This window comes from Neoarius graeffei, chromosome 16, assembly GCF_027579695.1.
Source record: "Neoarius graeffei isolate fNeoGra1 chromosome 16, fNeoGra1.pri, whole genome shotgun sequence".
NCBI lineage: Eukaryota > Metazoa > Chordata > Actinopteri > Siluriformes > Ariidae > Neoarius > Neoarius graeffei.
Window position 1 is genome coordinate 16,612,200 of NC_083584.1, and position 26,482 is coordinate 16,638,681.

The 26,482-nt window shown below is 40.7% G+C and overlaps 1 protein-coding gene across 6 annotated transcripts in view; it reads left to right on the forward strand.

The window, feature by feature from the left end:
- The window catches only part of col5a3a (collagen, type V, alpha 3a), a 243,094-nt gene that overhangs the window by 74,271 nt on the left and 142,341 nt on the right, over positions 1-26,482 (forward strand). For 3 of the 6 annotated variants that reach the window (XM_060942576.1, XM_060942581.1, XM_060942580.1), the window contains 6 exons: positions 5,447-5,842; positions 13,844-13,963; positions 14,054-14,176; positions 23,587-23,640; positions 23,731-23,772; positions 23,884-23,946. In XM_060942576.1, the coding sequence (XP_060798559.1) occupies positions 5,447-5,842; positions 13,844-13,963; positions 14,054-14,176; positions 23,587-23,640; positions 23,731-23,772; positions 23,884-23,946 (798 nt within the window). Of the gene's footprint in view, positions 1-3,134; positions 3,170-5,446; positions 5,843-13,843; positions 13,964-14,053; positions 14,177-23,586; positions 23,641-23,730; positions 23,773-23,883; positions 23,947-26,482 lie in introns of those variants that run through there. The other 3 variants (XM_060942579.1, XM_060942577.1, XM_060942578.1) reach the window with 3 other exon arrangements.

Consider the following 26,482-nt stretch of genomic DNA (forward strand, 5'->3'; position numbering starts at 1 on the left):
AGTGGTCATAGGTGCTCTTGGGCTCATCAAGAAGGGGATGGAAAAGTACACCAACAAATCCCCAGGAACATCATAATGGAAGAGCTTCAGAAGATCATCCCCCTTGGAACTGCTCACATATTGAGGAGGACCCGATCATCAAGTAATCCATCACACCCTTATGATTGCCCCAAGTTCAAGGGATGAACTCGGCTCCATAAGAGAAAAGAGCTGGACTTCAATAATAATAATAATAATAATAGTAAATGACTTTTAAAATAAAATTATTAAACATTTTTTTATTTTTCCCAATTTTAAAAAAATGTGAAAAAATGTGATAACTAGCATACTTTTTATCCCCCGTTGGCCGAAAGGTCCGAAGGGGGATTATGTTGTGGTGATGTCCGTCCGTTCGTCCGTCCTGGGAAGGGTGCTCACATTCTGAAATCAACGTCTCTCACAATTTTTGGAGGAATTTCATAAAACTTGACAAGAGGCATTGTTATATGTCGGTAACAGTGATGGGAATAACGGTGTTAGAAATAAATGGCGTTACTAACGGCGTTACTTTTTTTAGTAACGAGTAATCTAACTAATTACTTTTTACATCGTTATAACGCCGTTCCTGTTACTTACAATAAAATACTATGCGTTACTTTATTAAAGCTGTTCTCATCTGGCACGCTGCTCGCTCAGCCTTTCTTTACTCTGCTTTAGTGTGGGGCGGGGAGACACGAGACAACGGCACAGTAAGCCAATCAGAGTAGATTTGGACAACATACGTAGGTAGGCCACGCCTACTGCACTACTGCGCGCTCTTTCAATCGGAAGACACAGCGATGGCGAGCGGTCAGCCCAGCACTGCGCTTTCACATTGGAAATACAGCCAGGACTTTTCATTACTTGAAATAAAAGGCAAAAGTGTTTACGTGCAATGCACATTATGTCGAGGAACAAAGCGTTTGTCCTCGTCAGTGGCCAGTAATTAGTAACATAATTTTAATAACTACAAAAATATATTACATTTGATAGATGTCTTATCTCACATTGTCCCACAAAAATATTAATATAGTGTAGATAACGTTACTAACTGGTTCTGTTAAGTGTCCATTTCAGTCATTAAACACATTTAACATTCACTTTTATTATGATTACACTAATTGAATTAGATTTTTTTTCAGGGGGAACAAAATGTAACGGAATAATTACTTTCCCTGGTAATTAGTTACTTTTATGACAAAGTAACTCCGTTACTAACTCAGTTACTTTTTGGGAAAAGTAACTAGTAACTATAACTAATTACTTTTTGAAAGTAACGTGCCCAACACTGGTCGGTAACACGCATATTGTAATTTCGTTAAATTCGGTCACATTTTCCCAGAGTTACAGGCCTTGATTAACAAAATTATCCTTTGACAATTTCACGAGAGTGTGTTTTCCTTCCTCTCTCAATTTTTGGATGAATTTCTCAAAGCTTGGCAAAAGGCCTTGCGGCAGCGTGGGCGTGGCCTAGCGTCAGTTTGTGAATGGAGGGCGAAGTCCTCCAGGGAAGATGAGTGGCAAAGTCAACGCACCTGTGGTTAATTAATGTTGTGTGTCTGTGTTGTTGCAGTGAGAGAGGATAGAAAAGGAGGGAGAGAGCAGAGAGAAGCGAGCTCTCCCGACCAGAACACGTGTGTGTTGCGTGTATGAGCAGCGAGTGAGTAAAGCTGAAAAGCAGAAAAATAAGGAAAATAAAGTGTGTGCGTGCGCGTGTGTGTGTGTGTGTGTGTGTGTGTGTGTGTGTGTGTGTGTGTGTGTGTGAGAACATCAGCTCCTGCCTGCCGTGCTTCTGTACTCCACCCACATCAGGGACTTATTACAGCATTGTTATATGACTGTAATACGCATATTGCGATTTAATTTCGTTTGTGAAAATTTGACCAGAGTTTTGACCCTTGATTAAGTAACTTGTACTTTGACAATTTCACAAGGGTGTGTGTTCTTCTGAAATCAACTCCTCTCACAGTTTGTGGAGGAATTTCACCAAACTTGGCAAAAGGCTTTGTTATATGACAGTTATACGCATATTGAAATTTTGTTTAATTTGGGCAGATTTGACCAGAGTTATGCCCTTGATTATTAACAAACTTGTACTTTGGCAATTTCATCAAGATGTGCTTGCTTTCTGAAATCAACTTCCCTCATAATTTTTATCCCCTGCTGGCCGAAAGGCCTGAAGAGGGATTATGTCATGGTGATGTCCGTCCGTCCGTCCGTCCGTCCGTCCCGGGAAGGGTACTCACCTTCTGAAATCAACTCCTCTCATACTTTTTGGAGGAATTTCATGAAACTTGACAGGATTCTTTGTTATATCTTGGTAATACGCATATTGCAGTTTCATTCAATTCAGTCGCATTTTGCCAGAGTTAATCCATTATTACCAGTGGGGGATATCGTGCTCTCAGAGCACTCTTGTTTTTCAAGTCACACGACAGCCATTCAGCCAAAAAGTCTTGCTTATTTAGGATTGTGTTAAAAAGTAGAACGTGCAGTCTTGTTGGAGACGGCTGGGCAGGGGTAGGCACGGCTTGGGAGTGCTGAAATTGTGTGGCTAGGAGGTTGAGTGAATTGGACAGGGTGGCCAGGTTCTGGGTGATCTGCTTGAGTTCCTGTTGGTGGGTCCCGAGGAGGGTTCGTTGCTGCTGCATAGCCATTCTCAGATGGTTCAGTTCTGCTGGATCCATGATGGCCAGAACGTACTGTTAGGGATGGCGAGATGTGGTGAGTTAGGATCCAAAAGCAGAACACAGACCAGAAAATCCAATGAATAAAAAAATGATTTCATTAAAGTCAAAAAGAGTAAACGAACAAAAATAGCAAAATAATCCAGACAAAAAACGAGGTAGGCAAAGACAAAAATGCTAGCATGAAAAAAACTGGAGACAAAAAACGTAGCACAAAAAAAACATGAAAAAATGGCAAGACATGAGTGCAAAAAACCATGGCAAAGAACAGGCAAACACAGAGAGCAAAAATCCAAGAAGCAATGAGGGCACAGGGACGACGTTAAAAACCAACCAACGAGACGTTCTGGAAAAGTCCCCTTCTGAGAATGGCCCTTTTATGCACAGCAGAGCAAACCAGGAAGTGAATGCCGGCAGGATGGAAGTCCCGTCCCAGATCCGGATTAGCGCTGAACTTGATGATGGTAATCTTTCGATTACGTTCATTATGTCTTATATTAAATAAGGTTAGTTTTTTCTTTTTTATCAGACATCTAGTTTTTAGGTTTGTTTACCTGACATGTTTCGACGTACGACTGTCGTCTTCCTCAGAGTGTCACCGGATGTTGTTGGTGACGCAACTTATCAGCTGATGTTTCCGAAGGCGTGACCTTCCTGTCTGGTTTGACAGGTCGGTCACGCCTACTACTCTCTGTTCATCCCCTGCAAGATGGCACTCCAGGTATGGGAGAGCATGTATGCTCCCTCATCCCGGTTGATGGTCCTCGGGCTCCGCTTTCGGATCTCCATGGCCTCCCTGATCCAGCGCTGATGTTTATTATCTTCTGTGCGCAGCAAGACGAAGTTTTCATTTCACACGACGTCATATCTCTTTTCACCAGAACACCCACGGAAGCCACCATACAGGTAGTACAAGACAGATTAAAAACAGATAGGACGCTCAAGAAACGCACAAACCTCACAGTACAAGATATCACTCAGCTACTTCAATTCATCGCCACATCCACATACTTTCAGTTCAGGAATACAATATACAGACAAAAGGAAGGTTTTGCCATGGGAGACCCACTATCAGCCATCATGTGCGGCTTTTTCATGGAAGACCTGGAGCAGAAAGCACTCACTACAATACCAGCAGAATACAGACGAACACTCTGGAAACGTTACGTGGATGACATACTGGAAAAAGTGAAGAGAGGATACACTCAACAACTTACCGACCATCTCAACACCATAGACAATACCAGTAATATAAAATTCATACATGAAGAGGAAACGGAGCAGTCAATAGCATTTTTGGACTTAAAAATACAACACACAGAAGATGTGGACATCAAAATAAAAGTACATAGAAAACCCACACGCACCGACCAATATTTAAACTGGACTTCCGAACACCCCATAATGCACAAAATATCAGTAGTCAGAACATTACATGAACGTGCAGCAATAATTACAGATCCACAGGACAAAGAACAGGAAGAACAACATATACAACACGCACTGAAGGCATGTCAATATCCACAATGGGCAATATCCAAAGGGGCAGAACAGGTCAAGAACAAAAAAACACAGAAGAAAGAGAAAAAACAAACAAACAAACAAGAACACAGGGGAGTAGTAACATTACCATACATCAGAGGAATAACGGAACGCATTCAAAGAGCAATGAGGAAATACAACATTAACACACCTGTCAAACCACACACAACACTCCGTCAGATCCTGGTTCATCCCAAAGACAGAATACATCCGGACAACAGATGCAACATCATATATGAGATTCCATGCCAATTATGCAATAAAACTTACATCGGGGAGACAGGAAGGAGTTTCAACACAAGGAAAAATGAACATAAGAAAGAGTGCGAAAAGGAGACAGCTACAAGACAAACCCGAACAATAAAAGAAAAGGCACAACAGGAAAATTATAAGTCAGCCATAACAGATCACTGCAAAAGGGAAAATCATATTATGGACTGGGGGAATGCCAGAGTCATCCGCACAGAAGATAATAAACATCAGCGCTGGATCAGGGAGGCCATGGAGATCCGAAAGCGGAGCCCGAGGACCATCAACCGGGATGAGGGAGCATACATGCTCTCCCATACCTGGAGTGCCATCTTGCAGGGGACGAACAGACAGTAGTAGGCGTGACCGACCTGTCAAACCAGACAGGAAGGTCACGCCTTCGGAAACATCAGCTGATAAGATGCGTCACCAACAACATCCGGTGACACTCTGAGGAAGACGGCAGTCGTACGTCGAAACATGTCAGGTAAACAAACCTAAAAACTAGATGTCTGATAAAAAAGAAAAAACTAACCTTGATGATAGTAAATCTTCGGAGTGGAAGTCCGGGGTGGAGCATGACAGACAGCCCTAATACACAACCTGTATCTTACTACAGCGCTACATGATCATTATTCATTACTGCACTGATTAATTGAATTTCTGCTGATGACAAACCCTGCTCTTGTTTCATTCTTTGTTTGATTAAAGCACATTTATTTCAATCAGGGCTGTTTTGAGAAGCTTTGCTGTACTGATGGTTTAGAAATGAATTCATTTAGGGACCTGAATACTCCATGACTGGTGTCACATTACTGTGGTATGTAATAATAAGACAGCGGGTTTATCGGTGTTCTCTCCACTGTCAACTTGCACCTCTGATGTTTCATTCCTCTGTTATTCTTTTCCATTCATCTCTTTCCTGAAACTCCACCCCCTTTTCACTAAAGACCAAACCCACCAGCCTTGATGACGTGATGCAAGGTGACGAACCGGAGCCACCAAAGAAGAAAAAAGGCAGAAAGGGCAAAAAGAACAAAAAGAAGAAGGACCGTTCAAAAAAAGGCAGAAAGAAAGAGTCTCGGAAGAAGAGGAAAGAGGCGGAAGCTCTTGAGGCGGGATTTCTTGAGGTGTCCACTCAGCTTGAGTATCTCAAACGAGATATAACGCCAACTGTAACAGAACCCACAACAGCTGCGACAACTCCAGATGTGACCACTGAGAAGATCCCTGAATCCATCCCTGAGATGCCCAAGCATGAGCCAGACTCCCTGCCCACTACATCACCTGAAGATGTTACTGTATCACTCACTGCATTGCCCCAGTCTACTCAGACTGAGGTGCAGGTAGATTGTAAACACTGCCCTCCCTGCCCCACCCTCTTCCCCTCCTCTTCCTTACCCACTGACTTTAACACCTCCTAACCACAGACTCCTAACTCCCCCACCACCACCATCACCACCCTCACCAGCCTCCCTCCAGTTCCGTCACTAACACCACAGCCTGAAGACATGGTGATACTCAACAGGACGCATGCACTAAACACCGTTTTGTGTAATTATAGATCATTTGAAATGAAATGAAATATAAATCAATTTGGTATATCAAATATAGAATTCTCAGGTTTATTTCAACTCACTTTCAGGATGTTTCCAACTAGGACAGTTATGATTTGAGCTACAGTAACTCAAATAACCACTCTTTACAACCATGGTGAGCAGAAAAGCAATTCATAATGCACACACATTACATTAATTAATGGCTTTTAGCAGACAATCTTATCCAGGGTGATGTACAACATACAGTGGTGCTTGAAAGTTTGTGAACCCTTAAGAATTTTCGATATTTCTGCATAAATATGACCTAAAACATGATCAGATTTTCACACAAGTCCTAACTGTAGATAAAGAGAACCCAGTTAAACAAATGAGACAAAAATATTATACTTGGTCATTTATTTACTGAGGAAAATGATTGACTATTACATATCTGTCATATTTATGCAGAAATATAGAAAATTCTAAAGGGTTCACAAACTTTCAAACACCACTGTATCTGAGACTACTATTTTTTTTAAAGCAAAGGGTCATCTTACACCAAATATTGACTTTGTTTCATTTATTATGCCTTACTGAGTATAGTTTATTGGGTTTTTTATGTTGAAACATTTCATTTTGGTCGACAGAATTTCTTCACATGTGCCGAAGACTTTTGCACAGCACCGTTCAATAGATATAGTTAGAGATAAATACAGTATATTATGGTACAGTGGGGCAAAAAAGTATTTAGTCAGCCACCAATTGTGCAAGTTCTCCCACTTAAAAAGATGAGAGAGGCCTGTAATTTTCATCATAGGTACACTTCAACTATGAGAGACAGAATGGGGGGAAAGAATCCAGGAAATTACATTGTAGGATTTTTAATGAATGAATTGGTAAATTCCTCGGTAAAATAAGTATTTGGTAACCTACAAACAAGCAAGATTTCTGGCTCTCACAGACCTGTAACTTCTTCTTTAAGAGGCTCCTCTGTCCTCCACTCGTTACCTGTATTAATGGCACCTGTTTGAACTCGTTATCAGTATAAAAGACACCTGTCCACAACCTCAAACAGTCACACTCCAAACTCCACTATGGCCAAGACCAAAGAGCTGTCAAAGCACACCAGAAACAAAATTGTAGACCTGCACCAGGCTGGAAAGACTGAATCTGCAATAGGTAAGCAGCTTGGTGTGAAGAAATCAACTGTGGGAGCAATTATTAGAAAATGGAAGACATACAAGACCACTGATAATCTCCCTCGATCTGGGGCTGCACGCAAGATCTCACCCCGTGGGGTCAAAATCATCACAAGAACGGTGAGCAAAAATCCCAGAACCACACGGGGGGACCTAGTGAATGACCTGCAGAGAGCTGGGACCAAAGTAACAAAGGCTACCATCAGTAACACACTACGCCACCAGGGACTCAAATCCTGCAGTGCCAGACGTGTCCCCCTGCTTAAGCCAGTATATGTCCAGGCCCGTCTGAAGTTTGATAGAGAGCATTTGGATGATCCAGAAGAGGATTGGGAGAATGTCATATGGTCAGATGAAACCAAAATAGAATTTTTTGGTAAAAACTCAACTTGTCGTGTTTGGAGGAGAAAGAATGCTGAGTTGCATCCAAAGAACACCATACCTACTGTGAAGCATGGGGGTGGAAACATCATGCTTTGGGGCTGTTTTTCTGCAAAGGGACCAGGACGACTGATCCGTGTAAAGGAAAGAATGAATGGGGCCATGTATCGTGAGATTTTGAGTGAAAACCTCCTTCCATCAGCAAGGACATTGAAGATGAAACGTGGCTGGGTCTTTCAGCATGACAATGATCCCAAACACACTGCCCAGGCAATGAAGGAGTGGATTCGTAAGAAGCATTTCAAGGTCCTGGAGTGGCCTAGCCAGTCTCCAGATCTCAACCCCATAGAAAATCTTTGGAGGGAGTTGAAAGTCCGTGTTGCCCAGCGACAGCCCCAAAACATCACTGCTCTAGAGGAGATCTGCATGGAGGAATGGGCCAAAATACCAGCAACAGTGTGTGAAAACCTTGTGAAGACTTACAGAAAACGTTTGACCTCTGTCATTGCCAACAAAGGGTATATAACAAAGTATTGAGATGAACTTTTGTTATTGACCAAATACTTATTTTCCACCATAATTTGCAAATAAATTCTTTAAAAATCAGACAATGTGATTTTCTGGATTTTTTTCCTCATTTTGTCTCTCATAGTTGAGGTATACCTATGATGAAAATTACAGGCCTCTCTCATCTTTTTAAGTGGGAGAATTTGCACAATTGGTGACTGACTAAATACTTTTTTGCCCCACTGTATGTGTTTCAAAGCAGTCGCTGCTATTAAGGAAACCTTTTAAGCAAAACTATCCTGAAAGTGAACATGAAACAAACTGTGCTTTCAAATGCCTATGGGATGACCTGATCAAGCTTCTTATTAACTGGAGTATCCCTTGGTTTTGGTAATACTGGGTAGTTTGTAGATGGGATTTTTTTTTTTTTGTGTGTGTGTGTGTGTGTGTGAGAGATGATTTATTGTGTCACATCATGCTTCAGTTTGAACTAGAAAGCCATCATTGATATGCATTGCCCTGTTATACTGTCGCTGCCCATTACAGTCCTCTATTTAACACAGCATTATACAAGTCCACAGGAAGGTGTATAATCTAAGACTAATAATAATAAATAGATTTTAACTGTGTTTAATGTATTTAACAAAGAAAGAAAAATGTAATCACTGATTTGTGAAATTTTCTCGAAGGAAACATTTATTTCACGTTTTTGGAAGGAGTCTCCAGTTTCAGCACTTTATACCAGGGTAAGGTTGTAGGTTTTCTGCCACAGGAAGGTCTTTAGGACTTTCCTGGTTCTCAGTAAGATGACAAGCTGTGTTTTGTTTGTCTTAACTTAAAGACACTGTGCACTGGCTGTTATAAGAGAAATGATAAAGGACCTAGCTAACATTCATTATTTAATCCACATTCACTGGATATGAGCAGTTGTGCACTCTGATTGGCTACTGTACTACTAGGCTATCAGCCAGTGTTTTAATCGAGTCACTAAGCCTCGAGTCCGAGTCCAGTCTCGAGTCCTCAGTGTTCAAGTCAAAGTCATTAAAGAAAATTTCGAGTCCACTTTTGATCCCAGTCGAGTCCGAGAACAAGACTCCATCTGATAAAGAGGTTCTTGAACATGACGTATGAACAGGTGAATGTGCATTCTCTTGCATGAAACTAGTATAAAAATTAATGTACGGTGGTGCTTGAAAGTTTGTGAACCCTTTAGAATTTTCTATATTTCTGCATAAATATGATCTAAAACATCATCAGATTTTCACACAAGTCCTAAAAGTAGATAAAGAGAACCCAGTTAAACAAATGAGACAAAAATATTATACTTGGTCATTTATTTATTGAGGAAAATGATCCAATATTACATATCTGTGAGTGGCAAAAGTATGTGAACCTTTTCAGTATCTGGTGTGACCCCCTTGTGCAGCAATAACTGCAACTAAATGTTTGCGGTAACTGTTGATCAGTCCTGCACACCGGCTTGGAGGAATTTTAGCCCATTCCTCCATACAGAACAGCTTCAACTCTGGAATGGTGGTGGGTTTCCTCACATGAACTGCTCGCTTCAGGTCCTTCCACAAAATTTTGATTGGATTAAGGTCAGGACTTTGACTTGGCCATTCCAAAACATTAACTTTAGTCTTCTTTAACCATTCTTTGGTAGAACGACTTGTGTGCTTAGGGTTGTTGTCTTGCTGCATGATCCACCTTCTTTTGAGGTTCAGTTCATGGACAGATGTCCTGACATTTTCCTTTAGAATTCGCCGGTATAATTTAGAATTCAGGGCGGCACGGTGGCGTAGTGGTTAGCGCTGTCGCCTCACAGCAAGAAGGTCCTGGGTTCGAGCCCCCGGGCCGGCGAGGGCCTTTCTGTGTGGAGTTTGCATGTTCTCCCCGTGTCCGCGTGGGTTTCCTCCGGGTGCTCCGGTTTCCCCCACAGTCCAAAGACATGCAGGTTAGGTTAACTGGTGACTCTAAATTGACCGTAGGTGTGAATGTGAGTGTGAATGGTTGTCTGTGTCTATGTGTCGGCCCTGTGATGACCTGGCGACTTGTCCAGGGTGTACCCCGCCTTTCGCCCGTAGTCAGCTGGGATAGGCTCCAGCTTGCCTGCGACCCTGTAGAAGGATAAAGCGGCTACAGATAATGAGAGAGAGAGAATTTAGAATTCATTGTTCCATCAATGATGGTAAGTCGTCCTGGCCCAGCTGCAGCAAAACAGGCCCAAACCATGATACTACCACAACCACCATGTTTCACAGATGGGATAAGGTTCTTATGCTTGAATGGAGTGTTTTCCTTTCTCCAAACATAACACTTCTTATTTAAACCAAAAAGTTCTATTTTGGTCTCATCCGTCCACAAAACATTTTTCCAGTAGCCTTCTGGCATGTCCACGTGATCTTTAGCAAACTGCAGACTAGCAGCAATGTTTTTTTTTTGGAGAGCAGTGGCTTTCTCCTTGCAACCCTGCCATGCACACCATTGTTGTTCAGTGTTCTCTTGATGGAGGACTCATGAACATTAACATTAGCCAATGTGAGAGAGGCCTTCAGTTGCTTAGAAGTTACCTTGGGGTCCTTTGTGACCTTGCTGACTATTACATGCCTTGCTCTTTGAGTTATCTTTTTGGTTGACCACTCCTGGGGAGGGTAACAATGGTCTTGAATTTCTTCCATTTGTATACAATCTGTCTGACTGTGGATTGGTGGAGTCCAAACTCTTTAGAGATGGTTTTGTAACCTTTTCCAGCCTGATGAGCATCAACAACACTTTTTCTGAGGTCCTCAGAAATCTCCTTTGTTCGTGCCATGATACACTTCCACAAACATGTGTTGTGAAGATCAGACTTTGATAGATCCCTGTTCTTTAAATAAAACAGGGTGCCCACTCACACCTGATTGTCATCCCATTGATTGAAAACACCTGACTCTAATTTCACCTTCAAATTAACTGCTAATCCTAGAGGTTCACATACTTTTGCCGCTCACAGCTATGTAATATTGGATCATTTTCCTCAATAAATAGATGACCAAGTCTAATATTTTGTCTCATTTGTTTAACTGGGTTCTCTTTATCTACTTTTAGGACTTGTGTGAAAATCTGATGATGTTTTAGGTCATATTTATGTAGAAATATAGAAAATCCTAAAGAGTTCACAAACTTTCAAGCACCACTGTCGATATAAATATCTTATGCCAAATTATTATTTGAAAAAATCTGAGTCCTCGTCTCCAATTTACGAGTCTGAATGCAGTTAATGCACGAGTCTGAGTCATCAGTGCTCAAGTCCAAGTCGAGTCACGAGTCCTTAAAATTAGGGCACAAGTCAGACTTGAGTCCAAGTCCTGGACTCGACTACTACAAGCTTGATATCAGCTCATATACCGTGAGTAGAGAAAAACAAAATGGTGGCACGTTTTGCTGAAGCAACCGAGGACGAAATAAAAACTCTACTCGAAAACAAAACCCTAAAAAATACAAAAAAAGCAACAAAATATTTAATAAAAGTATTTAATGGTAAGAATGTATCTTTTTTTCCCAAGAATTATCATTATCGCATTTTTCACAAATTGCTCCTGTCATTTCACCGGTTTGTTTACTTTCTAAGCGGAAATTATTTTGTTGGACATTTGGTATAAAGTTTTAATTTATTGAATTTGCTAAAAATAAAAATAAAAATGCTCTGTTTCTCAAAGTCCAGTGAATATGGATATAATAAAAGTTATTCCACTCAATCTTGTCGTACATGGATTATACAGTGGCATGCAAAAGTTTGGGCACCCTTACTGAAAATGTCTGTTACTGTGAATAGTTAAGTGAGCAGAAGATGAACTGATCACCAAAAGGCATAAAGGTAAAGACGACACATTTCTTTTCAGCGTTTTCTGCAAGATTTGTGTATTATTTTTGTTTTGTACAATTGGAGAGTGAAAAAAGAAAAGGAACACCATGCGAAAGTTTGGGCACCCCAATACATTTTTCTCAGGTAACTTTTACCAAGGTTCCAGACCTTAATTAGCTTATTGAGTTGTGGCTTGTTCAAATTCTTCGTTAGGAAAGGTCAGATGATGCAGATTTCAAAGCTGTATAAATTCTCTGACTCCTCAAACTTGTCCCTAAAATCAACAGCCATGGGCTCCTCTAAGCAACTCCCTCGCATTCTGAATAATAAAATAATTGATGCTCACAAAGCAGGAGAAGGCTACAAGAACGTAGCAAAGTGTTTTCAGGTAGCTGTTTCCTCAGATTGTAATGTTATCAAGAAATGGCAGTTAACAGAAACAGTGGAGATCAAGGTGAGGTCTGGAAGATGAAGAAAACTTTCTGAAAGAGCTGCTCGTTGGATTGCTAGAAAGGCAAATTAAAAAAAAAACCTGTTTGACTGCAAAAGACCTTCAGAAAGCTTTAGCAGACCCTGGAGTGGTGGTGCACTGTTCTACTATCCAGCGACACCTGAACAAATTATGACCTTCATGGGAGAACATACAAAAGGTATGTTTGGAGAAAAAAGGGTGCCAAATTCCAGGAAAAGAACACCTCTCCAACTCTGAAGCATGGGTGTGGATCGATCATGCTTTGGGGTTGTGTTGCAGTCAGTGGCACAGGGCACATTTCATTGGTTGAGGGAAGCATGGATTTGAATAAATACCACCAAATTCTGGAAGCACACATCACACCATCTGTAAAAAAGTTGAAGTTAAAAAGAGGATGGGTCCTACAATAAGACGATGATCCAAAACACACCTCAAAATCTACAATGGAATACCTCAAGAGGCCCAAGCTGAAGGTTTTGCCCTGGCCCTCACAGTCCCCGACCTAAACATCATTGAAAATCTGTGGATAGATCTCAGAAGAGTAGTGCATGCAAGACAGCCTAAGAAACTTGTCGAACTAGAAGCCTTTTGCAAGGACGAATGTGTGAAAATCCCCCAGGTAAGAACTGAAAGATTATTAGCTGGCTACAAAAAAGTGTTTACAAGCTGTTATACTTGCCAAAGGGGGTGTTACTAAGTACTGACCATGCAGGGTGCCTAAACTTTTGCTTCAGGCCCTTTTCCTTTTTGTCATTTTGAAAATGTAAAAGATGAAAATTAAAAAAAATTGTTTTTGCTTCAAATATAAAGGGAATGAGTCGTCTTTAACTTTATGCCTTTTGGAGATCATTTCATCTTCAACTTGCTTAACTGTTCACAGTAACAGCAATTTTGACCAGGGGTGCCCAAACTTTTGCATACCACTTTAGACAGCTCGGTGCTACGCGCCTCGTCAGCTCATGTACGACTTGATTTCGTGGAATAATTGTTAAATGTAACTATAAACAGCCAGTTGTTCTTTAATTTATTAAAAGGTATCAGTTGGTAAATTGGGGTGGTAACAATTACCCCAGTTCATCACACCTTCCTTTTGTCATGGACTCTTTTTCTATAACAGTGGGCAAGTTATTATAGTGTTTTAATCTTTGTTTATTCTTTGTATTCTGCTGGATATGAAGCACGATACCCCACTGGCATCACATCCTTTTAATGAACATAGCAATAACCACCTCACAGCAACTACTTTATTACCTCATACCTGACGCTGGTTTTGTAACCCCACTGTGTTCATAACCCAACTACTTCACTAATATGCCTATTTCACTAATATTCCCATTTCAGATACACAACGTCTCCGTGCTATGCTTTTCCATAGCTATTTTCTAACTTTTTCTGTTTGCGTATAGGAGGAGAAGCCGGTACGAACTCCTGAGGTTGAGGAAGACACAGAGGACATTTACGGCGACCCGTACCATAACATCTCCATCTCCACGGTAACAGTCGGCACCAACATCAGCGACTATGAGGTATGAGTTGAAGTGCAGTGCAGAACCTCTGAGAGCTGAGCTGAGCTGGTGGTTCTTATGATATTTATGCTGATGTTGTGCATTTTTCAGATCTTTGAGTACGAGGACTTTTGGAACAGTAGTGATAGCTCGGAGTTGTATGAGGAGTACGAGGCCTATGAGGATCACTACAGCCCGGCGGAGAGAGAGAGAGCGGGGACCTGGGACGGACAGGTGGGACAAAGCGGAGTCTCAAGGCATAAGCTAGTGAATACAGTCTACTGGGGAAGGAAAGCTGTTTAAAGGAATGCTTTGTTGCTCTTAAGTGGCATAACAGAAAAGTGTTAGTGCGATTGTTGAGAGATCAGGAAGCGGTGGTTGGAACCTAAGAGAGCAAAACTGAGATTTGAGCTCTGTCTCCTGTGTCAATTATAGTGATGCTAGCCAATCATGTATATGCATAAGAGGGCGGGTCGCGCCTTCCTCTGTGTGTGTTACGCTGCTCTGTCATGCACGCGTCACGTGTTTTGGAGGAAGTATGTTCGTTTTCACCCTCCCTGGTTAGTCACTGTTGTATGATGGGTGACGAAAATGGGGAAAAAAAAACAAAACAAAGGCTTATAAAAAAAACAAAAACAACAACCTCATATTCACTCAACATTACAAAATAATTATTCAGCCAAGAGATATTTGGTGCCTGATGTTACTTTAGAATTGAACTGGAGCTTAAGTCTCTGAATATACGCGAGAAGTTACATATCCATGACAAATATACAACTAGAAAGCAGGCTTGTAGTATTTGAGTCTGACTCATGCCTTAATTTTAAGGGCTCGTGACTCGACTTGGACTTGAGCACTGATGACTCGGACTTGGACTCGGACTCGTGCATTAACTGCATTCGGACTCGTAAATTGGAGACGAGGACTCTGATTTTTTCTTTATTTTTTGTAACATGACATAATAATTTGGCATAAGATATTTATATCTACATTAATTTTTGTACTAATTTCATGCAAGAGTGTCACACCTGTGCGGCTTGGTGTGTGCATCAGATAGACTCTCGGGCGCGCTCCGGACAGCACACACTCCAAGCGGACTCTCGCGCGTGAACCGTAAACGACTCGCACCTGCACAGGATTAAGGCACAATCAGTGCGCCGATATAAAAACTGTGAAAACACACCTACTTTGCGAAGTATTGAGTTGCGTTGCTGACACATTACCGAGCCTTATTTCCTTGTTTGGATTCCTGATCCCTGATTTCCTGTTTCTCGACTTTGATTCTGCCGAGTCTACGATAGCCTGTTTGTGCCTCGCTCGACCTATTGCCTGTTTCACCGTTTTACGATTTTGCCTGCCATTCTGGATTGTATACCATCTTCACTTGTATTAATAAACATACCTTCTGCACTTATATCCGTCTCCCAACCATCTCTGACAGAATACTTCATGCTCCCTGATAAAGAGAAGCACATTTACCTGTTCATATGTCATGTTCAGGAACAAACTAATGTTAATGGCGCTGAAACAGCCACCGTCAACTAGTGCAGGTGGAGTCTTGTTCTTGGACTCGACTCGAAATTTTTTTTAATGGCTTGGACTAGTCTCAGACCTGAACACTGGGGACTCAAGACTGGACTTGGACTTGAGGTTTAGTGACTCGACTACAACACTGCTAGAAAGTAATTCCAGAACTCAACATTAACTCTTTAATCCACTCGTCCAGTTGGACAAGCTTCAAGATTTTTCACTCGTCCTGGCCATGATCTTTTTATTCCTATATAGTCAATGAAAGGAAGCTGATTAACAAAGTTTATCAAAAAGCAGGTATAGTTATGATAATCATCCTGCTATAATTATTTATAATTTTTTCAATAAAACTCAAACTTTAACTGTAGCAATAAACAAAACCTATCCAAAGCCCCATTATGGTGTGTTCTAACCCATTATCTGATCTGCAGTTTTAAGAGTTCGTCCCACCCAAATTCAAAGCTTCTGGAGGAAATAAAGTTAAATCTTGATTAATCTACTAAAACTTGAAGTATAAATTAATTTAAATAAATGAAATCAAAAGAAAACCACTTGGATATGATAAAGGGGGACAGAATCACATTGTGAATGAAAACAAACCATAAGTGAGTTTGGCACTGTCGTAAAATTCCCCCGAAATATTTTACGATAATGTGTTAATGTGAACCATACAAAAGAAAAATACAACAAATGTCCAAATGAAATGAAGATTCACCACAGATATTTATTTTATTGAGGTATTTGATCGCCATTTCGATCAGCCTAATAATTTACAATTAGATATTACGACGTAGTTATTTTTACACACCCACCTGCTGTACTCAGCTTCCCCAGAATTTCGTAAACAATAACACGGGCGGATCACTGAGGGGATTGAACTAGTTTTGTTGGAACTTTATTGATGTAACTTGTGAATATTTACTATAAAAATGGTGATGTTCAACAAATATTCAACTCATTCTGTCAGACAGGCAGATGCGGATTTGACTTACCCGGAACAAACAATTGGTTGTCCCGGACAGTCGGACTACCGTTAATGTCGAGCCCTGCATTCGGTGAGCAGGGACCTCCGCCAAGGCCAGATGACTCGCATCCGCTCCAAAATTTAATGGGATCTTCCTTGACCCATGCTACACGCTTCCACCAAGTTTCATAGAAATCAGCTTGGTAGGTTTTGCACAGTCATGCTTAAAGCCAGACATACAAACAAACTGCACTGAAAACATAACCTCTTTGGCAGGGGTAAAAGTCAAAAGTTTAGAAAAGCATTGACTTTATTTAATTGAGGGATGAAATTTTATGGCTCACTGTCTTAAAATAACAGAATTGTCAGACAGAACCATGGTCTGCAAGTAACCCTGTCATAGATGTCTGTCATACCCAAATTATTAATATACTTCCTGTATACAGTAATCCAGGTCTATGGAGTCGGAACATTTTTAAAATAGAAACAGCACCGTCTGTCTTTATGAAATTTAAAATGCAATAATGATTTGTGCTTGATGACACCAATTTGCTCTGCGACCCTGTAGAACAGGATAAAGCGGCTAGAGATAATGAGATGAGATGAGAAAGAAAAATGATTCTGGTGGCCCAAGATGTCCGACACCATAACATTCCAGGATTCAGCTCCAGGAAAAAGCTACACGTTAAGTCACACTGAGTCTTAACCCTCATTACATTACAATTAAATCCCGAGAATATAAGAATAATATTTAAACCAAAGAAGCAAACATGAGCTAGCAGTCATATCTTGGCTGACTGATTACATTTGGAATGGGAAAACTGTAAATTAGATTTTTTTTTTTTTTGCTAGTCCTTTTGCCAAATTTCTTTAGGGAGTGAGTGACGGAAGGAAGCTAATATTTTTTATTGTTCCCTGGATGATCTGTACTTGCTGTAGGGAAAATAGGAGAAGTCATTCATGTGAATTGAGATATTTGTGTTTGTTTGACTGCTTATCTTAGTGTGTTTGTTTTTAGCTTATAGGGGAACTGAAGTCATTTTTAAACCTGCTTTATTTCTTAATTGACGTGTTATTCAATTACATTTTCGGTTTTAGTAACCTTATATCGTGACTTGTATTGGCATATTATATTACACTTATCGGCCGTTTCGGTTTGTAGCCATGTTGAATGTAGTTCGTACAGTCCACGGCAGGCGTCGCTTATCCACGTGATCTTCATGAGATCCGTGTGAGACTTCAAACATGAAGTGTCAGCGCCGCCATTTTAAAAACTGTTTACACAGCAGCCAGATCGCCAGATCATTCCAATTTAGATTAATTTTGAGATTTGTCAGCTTCGTCAGTGATGGAGATTATTCCACACGACTTCGAACCAACGTGGAGTAGAAAAGAGTTGGAAAGACGACAGGATAAGGACGAGTCCGTCGTGCTGGTATTTACATCATTACTGTCACACAATTAAGACGTGCCGGATCAGGCGGCTGCTGGGTTTTCAAAATAATAAATACATGCATGTGTTTTTGTGATAAATACATTACTGAGTACATTTCCTACATAATCCTCACTAAAGTTTCGGACAGCACTACAAAATGGCGCCACCACTATATAGCGCCCTATATACAGTGGTGCTTGAAAGTTTGTGAACCCTTTAGAATGTTCTATATTTCTGCATAAATATGACCTAAAACATCATCAGATTTTCACACAAGTCCTAAAAGTAGATAAAGAGAACCCAGTTAAACAAATGAGACAAAAATATTAGACTTGGTCATTTATTTATTGAGGAAAATGATCCAATATTACATATCTGTGAGTGGCAAAAGTATGTGAACCTCTAGGATTAGCAGTTAATTTGAAGGTGAAATTAGAGTCAGGTGTTTTCAATCAGTGGGATGACAATCAGGTGTGAGTGGGCACCCTGTTTTATTTAAAGAACAGGGATCTATCAAAGTCTGATCTTCACAACACATGTTTGTGGAAGTGCATCATGGCATGAACAAAGGAGATTTCTGAGGACCTCAGAAAAAGCCTTGTTGATGCTCATCAGGCTGGAAAAGGTTATAAAACCATCTCTAAAGAGTTTGGGCTCCACCGTTCCACAGTCAGACAGATTGTGTACAAATGGGGGAAATTCAAGACCATTATTACCCTCCCCAGGAGTGGTCGACCAACAAAGATCTTTCCAAGAGCAAGGCGTGTAATAGCGGGCGATGTCACAAAGGACCCCAGGGTAACTTCTAAGCAACTGAAGGCCTCTCTCACATTGGCTAATGTTAATGTTCATGAGTCCACCATCAGGAGAACACTGAACAACAATGTTGTGCATGGCAGGGTTGCAAGGAGAAAGCCACTGCTCTCCAAAAAGAACATTGCTGCTTGTCTGAAGTTTGCTAAAGATCACGTGGACAAGCCAGAAGGCTATTGGAAAAATGTTTTGTGGACAGATGAGACCAAAATAGAACTTTTTGGTTCAAATGAGAAGTGTTATGTTTGGAGAAAGGAAAACACTGCATTCCAGCAGAAGAACCTTATCCCATCTGTGAAACATGGTGGTGGTAGTATCATGGTTTGGGCCTGTTTTGCTGCATCTGGGCCAGGACGGCTTGCCATCGTTGATGGAACAATGAATTCTGAATTATACCAGCGAATTCTAAAGGAAAATGTCAGGACATCTGTCCATGAACTGAATCTCAAGAGAAGGTGGGTCATGCAGCAAGACAACGACCCTAAGCACACAAGTCGTTCTACCAAAGAATGGTTAAAGAAGAATAAAGTTAATGTTTTGGAATGGCCAAGTCAAAGTCCTGACCTTAATCCAATGGAAATGTTGTGGAAGGACCTGAAGCAAGCAGTTCATGTGAGGAAACCCACCAACATCCCAGAGCTGAAGCTGTTCTGTATAGAGGAATGGGCTAAAATTCCTCCAAGCCGGCATGCAGGACTGATCAACAGTTACCGGAAACGTTTAGTTGCAGTTGTTGCTGCACAAGGGGGTCACATCAGATACTGAAAGCACAGGTTCACATAATTTTGCCACTCACAGATATGTAATATTGGATCATTTTCCTCAATAAATAAATGAACAAGTATGATATTTTTGTCTCATTTGTTTAACTGGCTTCTCTTTATCTACTTTTAGGATTTGTGTGGAAATCTGATGATGTTTTAGGTCATATTTATACAGAAATATAGAAAATTCTAAAGGGTCACAAACTTTCAAGCACCACTGTAGTGAATAGGGAGCGATTTCGGACACAGGGAAAACTTCCGGCTTGATTACATCAGCAGTCGAAAGAGGGCGCACGCGTCTTTTGACAACGTTGGCAGATGTTGGTCACTTTGATTTCCGCTGTACGTTTTATTTCCGTCCAACGATGTCTCGCACAGGTCTCAACGAATCTCGTTTACGGCCATCGCTTTGACATATGGACTGATATATTACAGAGCATATTTCAAACACTCATAACTTGCTATAGCAGTGACAAAATAGCGATCAGAAATGCATTCCTATATTTAATAAAACAAGATAAATAGAATTTTGATAAGAAAAAATTTGCCTTCAGTTCCCCTTTAACTTTATCATAGAACGATAATGGAGAATACTCGTTTGTGATTGGCTGGCACTAAGAAGTAGTTCAGATATACTAAATCAGAAGTCAGTATCCCTGATCTTGTGTTAGCAATGAAAATCATGATGAAACCATGACAAGCTCGTAAAAGGTTTAGGTTCAGTTTGTATTTATGTTTCGTTATACAAACAAACAAACAAACAAACAAACAAACAGTGGATTTTAGCTAGCTTTCTTGTTCAAATGGTCTGTTTGAATGCTTGGCCTCTCTAGAAATTGTTGGTGCTGGCATTTTTGATCACGATGTAGTTGTCCTTGAAACTAGACCCTTGTGTCCGCTCACCAACTCCGCTCAACCTCAGCGCTACACTCATCCTGTAAATGGTTAAACAGCTCTGTTATACAGTTTTGTAATATCTTCTCCGTCACTCACTTATCTCTGGTGACAGAAGCCCTTTCCCTCTGCTCCCATACTGATGATCTGGTTAGGCTTTTCGACTCTGCTTGTAAGGACACACTGAATCTGGTTGCTCCTTTAAAGTTAAGGAGAGCCAGTGTTAAAGGCGGTGTTCAGCCCTGGCTAAATCACACCACTTGCGCTCTCAGACAGGAATGGAGGCAGGCCGAGTGTGGGTGGGAAAAGGACAAACTCCAGATTTCTTATGAAATTCTCATAAATCACTTGAAGCACGTCCAGACTGCTGTGAGACTTGCAAAATCGAATTATATTTCTTTTTATTTTCCCCTAATGTGGCCTTGAGACCTTGAGTGCTTTTTAGTACAATTAACACTTTTTTAAACCCACCTGTTAGTGACTTACCTGAGAATACTCCTGAGACCTGTGAACTATTTCTCAATTACTTTATTAAGGGGGAACTGAAGTGCTTTTTAAACTTGCTTTATTTCTTAATTAACGTGTTCTTCAATTACGTTTTTGGTTTTAGTAACCTTATATCGTGACTCGTACTGGCATATTATATTATACTTATCGGCCTATTCGGTTTTTAGCCATGTTGAATTTAGTTCGTTTGGTCCACGGCAGGCATCGCTTATCCGTGCGATCTTCACGAGACTTGTGCGAGACTTTGAAACGTGAAGTGTCAGCCAGGTGTCAGTGACACCATTTTGAAAACTGTTTTCCAACGAAATATTGCACAAAAACGAGTTTAAATGACGATTACTGCCTACTTTTTTCAAACTTTCCTATTGCTATAAAAACAAACACAACTTCCAGCTTGAGTACATCAGCATTTGAAAGAGGGCACGTGCGTCTTTTGATAACGTTGGCGGATGTTGGTCACTTCAATTTCCGCTGTACATTTTACTTCCGCCCTACGATGTCTTGCACAGGTCTCAACGAATCTCATTTATGGCCATTGCTTTGACATATGGACTGATATGAAGCCATCCAGTTATCTGCTGGATGCTTTACCCTCGTGCCTGTTTAAGCCATGGCCTTAAAGCGATTAACGAGGAAATTTTGAAATTACACGGCTATAAAATATCATCATTATACATTAATACAAAATGTTCTCGAAAAAAAAAAATTAGCGGACTTCAGCTTAAAAAAAAACATGTTAAAGTTGTAACATCAGTCCTTTGGGCCATTTCCCTGGGTGTGGACATACTGGATTAGCCAGACACCTGGATGTATTAGGAGACGAAAATGAAGGTGGCGCTGCGTGACATAGGATTCCGCACGACAGCATACTGTGTCACACATCAAACGGATGGAAGATAAGCAGATAAATATCTTTTTTTAAATAAGCAGGGAATAAACTAGCCACTACTTCATTTTGATTCCTTTTCTAATACTTAATTGTCATAATTTTTGTGGAGAAATGCAAACAAATTGACCGAGAACTCATGCGAGACCATAATATTATACAACAGAAGGACTCTCAGGTGGTTTCTGGAGAGTGTGCACTCCGAACTGACTCACACGTGCAATGCGAATGACGCACACCTGCACGGGATTAAGGCGCAATCAGCACGCCTGAATAAGGACTCAGAACGCAGACTTACTTTGTGAAGTATCGCACTGTTGTGACACATTACCGAGCCATTACTGAGACTGAAAACACCTGACTCTAATTTCACCTTTAAATTAACTGCTAATCCTAGAGGTTCACATACTTTTGCCACTCACAGATATGTAATATTGGATCATTTTCCTCAATAAATAAATGACCAAGTATAATATTTTTCTCTCATTTGTTTAACTGAGTTCTCTTTATCTACTTTTAGGACTTGTGTGAACATCTGATGATGTCTTAGGTCATATTTATGCAGAAATATCGAAAATTCTAAAGGGTTCACAAACTTTCAAGCACCACTGTATTTTCACATCTGGAGGACAACAACTTATGTGATGTGTTCCAGTCAGGTTTTAAAAAACTTCATAGTATGGAATCTGTTTTTTTGAAGGTGACCAATGACATTTAATTAACTTTGGACTCAGGGTCTTGTGCACTTTTAGTTCTACTGGATCTTCGTGCAGCGTTTGACACAGTTGCTCATGGGGTTCTTGAGCATGAGGTTGGCATTCAGGGCCTCACATCGAAGTGGTTCGAGTCCTACAGTACCTTAAAGGTCTGTTAATATAGATATACATACATTCAGTCAGCTTCATCGTCCGAGATGCTATGGCACACTGCCACACATGTCTGTCTAGCATCAGGCTCTCTATCTCAGCAACACTGTCAAGTTCGGTGTCCCATCAATGAACAGTTGATAATTTCATTCTTATCAACCTACTGGCGCACAAGCTTCTGTTCTGGGACCCAAAGCATGGAGAGCGAGGATGCGGGCGTCCCCATCCCCGAAGCATGTCAAGGAATGTAAGGTGGGGATGCCCGCATTCTCACTCTCCATGCTTTGGGTCCCAGAACAGAAGCTTGTGCGCCAGTAGGTTGATAAGAATGAAGTTATCAACTGTTCATTGATGGAGATTTGAGTGCAAAACTGTTTATAACTGCAGTCCTAAAGTTATCTTGGGAATTGTAGTCCTCAGCTATAAATGTATTAATGTAAGTGTCCAGAGCCAACTTCCAAGTGTGACTTTCGACTGTCCATATGGGGCCATCCTCCACAGGAGTGACGTGATGAGACTCCGCAAGAAGTAGGGCATCAGGATGGATCAGGCAGGTTCAAAGAGCAGGAGAGGTCAGTATCACTGGTGTCTCAGGATCGACATGCAACTCGACAGAGAGAGACAGACAGCAGGAGAGAGGGGAGAGAGAGAGAGAGAGAGAGAGAGAACATGGGTTGTTTGGTTTGCCCAGTGTCACCTAATGGTTAAGAACAGTATTGTTTGTATTGTGTTCATTTTATACCTTTTGTACAGCACTCTGGCTGAACAACTGTTGTTTTAAATGTGCTATCTATCTATCTATCTATCTATCTATCTATCTATCTATCTATCTATCTATCTATCTATCTATCTATCTATCTATCTATCTATCTACATTGTTTTTGCCTCTGGCGCTTTTGTTTTAGATAGCATGGTGCAGGAGTTCTCTCAGACATCTTTGCAATCTCTCTCTCTCTCTCTCTCTCTCTCTCTCTCTCTCTCTCAGGGAAGACACCGTTTAGAGAAAGGCCAGAAAGGAGAGCCAGCCATCATCGAACCGGTGAGAGTGAGAGTGAAATGCTTAGTATAAAATGTGATTTTTGTTGATATCTCTGTAGTTTCAGCATTTTATTCGTTTTCTGTCCATCAGGGCTTTACAATTGAGGGACCTCTCGGACCACCAGGACCTGCTGTAAGATTTACTTCTGTTTATCAAAACAATCGAAAGTCACAGGCTGTAGGAGGTAGTCTGGGGGAAAAAAAAACCCAGGAACATTAATGTGTGTGTGTGTGTGTTTGACAGGGTCTTCCAGGCTTTCCAGGAGTAACAGGCCCCCCAGGACCCCCTGGAGATCCGGGTGATGTGGTGAGCAAACCTCCAAAAATCCCCAATAAAAGAGCGTTGAGAAAGATGAAGAAGTGGCCCACACCTATATTAAGCCAAGATTTGTTTGTGTGTGTGTGCTGACTCATGTTGCTGACTCATTCCCCTCACCCCCATGCTGATTCAACCAGAATAAAGTTCACAGTACGAGAGTAAACTATGAAGAAAATTCTGAAGTAGTCAGTCATTAAATAAATAAATAAATAAATAAAGCCAGAACATATTAAAATATGTTATATGAATATATGAAACAGGAATTATTTTAAAACAAATAAAAAATACAATGAATTTTGAATAGATGGATTATGTTCTAAAAAAAAACCCCATGAACATATACTAAAGAGGATTTTTTTTTTTACAATTAAAACGTTCCTGGCAGCAAAAAAAAACCTCTTATAATTCCATGACTCAGACTTTCCACTTAGTCATTACAAAGCTCAAAGATACTCTATCTATCTATCTATCTATCTATCTATCTATCTATCTATCTATCTATCTATCTATCTATCTATCTATCTATCTATATCTATCTATCTATCTATCTATCTATCTATCTATCTATCTATCTATCTATCTATCCCGTGCCCCCCAATCTAGTGCTTACTGTTGTTGCAGACTCAACGCATGAATTTTCTGCTACAGAAGTTCGACATAAAATCTCAAATTAAATAAATTGTTGTTGTGCCAGACTCGAATGAATGCTGGAGCTTTTTGAAGCTGTCCCCCCCAGTTGAAACTAACCTCCAAAAAAATCCGCTGAATCACGAAACAGTCCTAAACTAGTTTATAGCATCAGCTGTAGCATTTATTGCTATAATTTGATGGAAAAATATATTTTCTATAGGTTTTGTTGATCAACACTTCGATCTGTTACACAGTGTTTGTTAAAGTAATATTTAGAACCTTTATAACATGCTTATTTCAATATTTTTTTTAAATGATAGTTTTTAAATAATATACTGTATGTATGGAAGAATTAATGACGATGTGCGCTGTGATGAATAATTATTACAAACATGAGTGATGAAGATGGTTGGATTTGGATTACTTTGCAACAAAATGGTCCGAACACCTTAAACATAATAATAATAATAATAATCTCATCTCATTATCTCTAGCCGCTTTATCCTTCTACAGGGTCGCAGGCAAGCTGGAGCCTATCCCAGCTGACTACGGGCGAAAGGCGGGGTACACCCTGGACAAGTTGCCAGGTCATCACAGGGCTGACACATAGACACAGACAACCATTCACACTCACATTCACACCTACGGTCAATTTAGAGTCACCAGTTAACCTAACCTGCATGTCTTTGGACTGTGGGGGAAACCGGAGCACCCGGAGGAAACCCACGCGGACACGGGGAGAACATGCAAACTCCACACAGAAAGGCCCTCGCCAGCCCCGGGGCTCGAACCCAGGACCTTCTTGCTGTGAGGCGACAGCGCTAACCACTACACCACCGTGCCACCCAATAATAATAATAATAATAATAATAATGCTGTGAGTTGGCCTAGTGGTTTGTGTGTCTGCCTTTCCCAGTTGGGTCGTACCACAGACCGTCATAAAAATGGTACTTACTGCCATCTGGCAAGGCACGCTGCAATACAGATGTGAGTAAGGAGTCAAACTCTTGCGGTTACCAGAGGACCAGCCCCCCCACTGTAATCCTAGCTACTGTATGTAATAGGCGAGAGGCCAAGAGCTACAGAAATGGAGATTGGCGCTGCCCACTGCACCCGTGGCGCAGGAAAGACTTTAGATTTTTTTAAAAATAATAATAGTAATAATCAGAATTTCAACAAATATGGCTCTTCACCTGATATAAAAGCTAAATATAAATACTCTACTAATGTTAAAAATCCTAAATACTAATTGTTAATACTAAATATTAAAAAAAACCCAACTCTTTACTTATAATACTAAATATTGCAGATATATGAGAAATAAGTCACATTTGAAACTTGAGCAATACTAGAATACTAATAGAGGAAAAATGATCTGAGACAAAGTGAAGGAATTAAATGATATGATTACCTAACTGGCGACACGGTGGTGTAGTGGTTAGCACTGTCGCCTCACAGCAAGAAGGTCCAGGTTCGAGCCCCGTGGCCGACGAGGGCCTTTCTGTGCGGAGTTTGCATGTTCTCCCCGTGTCCGTGTGGGTTTCCTCCGGGTGCTCCGGTTTTTCCCACAGTCCAAAGACATGCAGGTTAGGTTAACTGGTGACTCTAAATTGACCGTAGGTGTGAGTGTGAATGGTTGTCTGTGTCTATGTGTCAGCCCTGTGATGACCTGGCGACTTGTCCAGGGTGTACCCCGCCTTTCGCCCGTAGTCAGCTGGGATAGGCTCCAGCTCGCCTGCGACCCTGTAGAACAGGATAAGTGGTTACAGATAATGGATGGATGGATTACCTAACTGATAAACAAAAAGTGTAAATGTAACAGTGATAGTATAATGAAGGGGGGAAAAAAAGAACTGTGTAGCAATAAGTAGCAATTAATTAATATTAATAAACC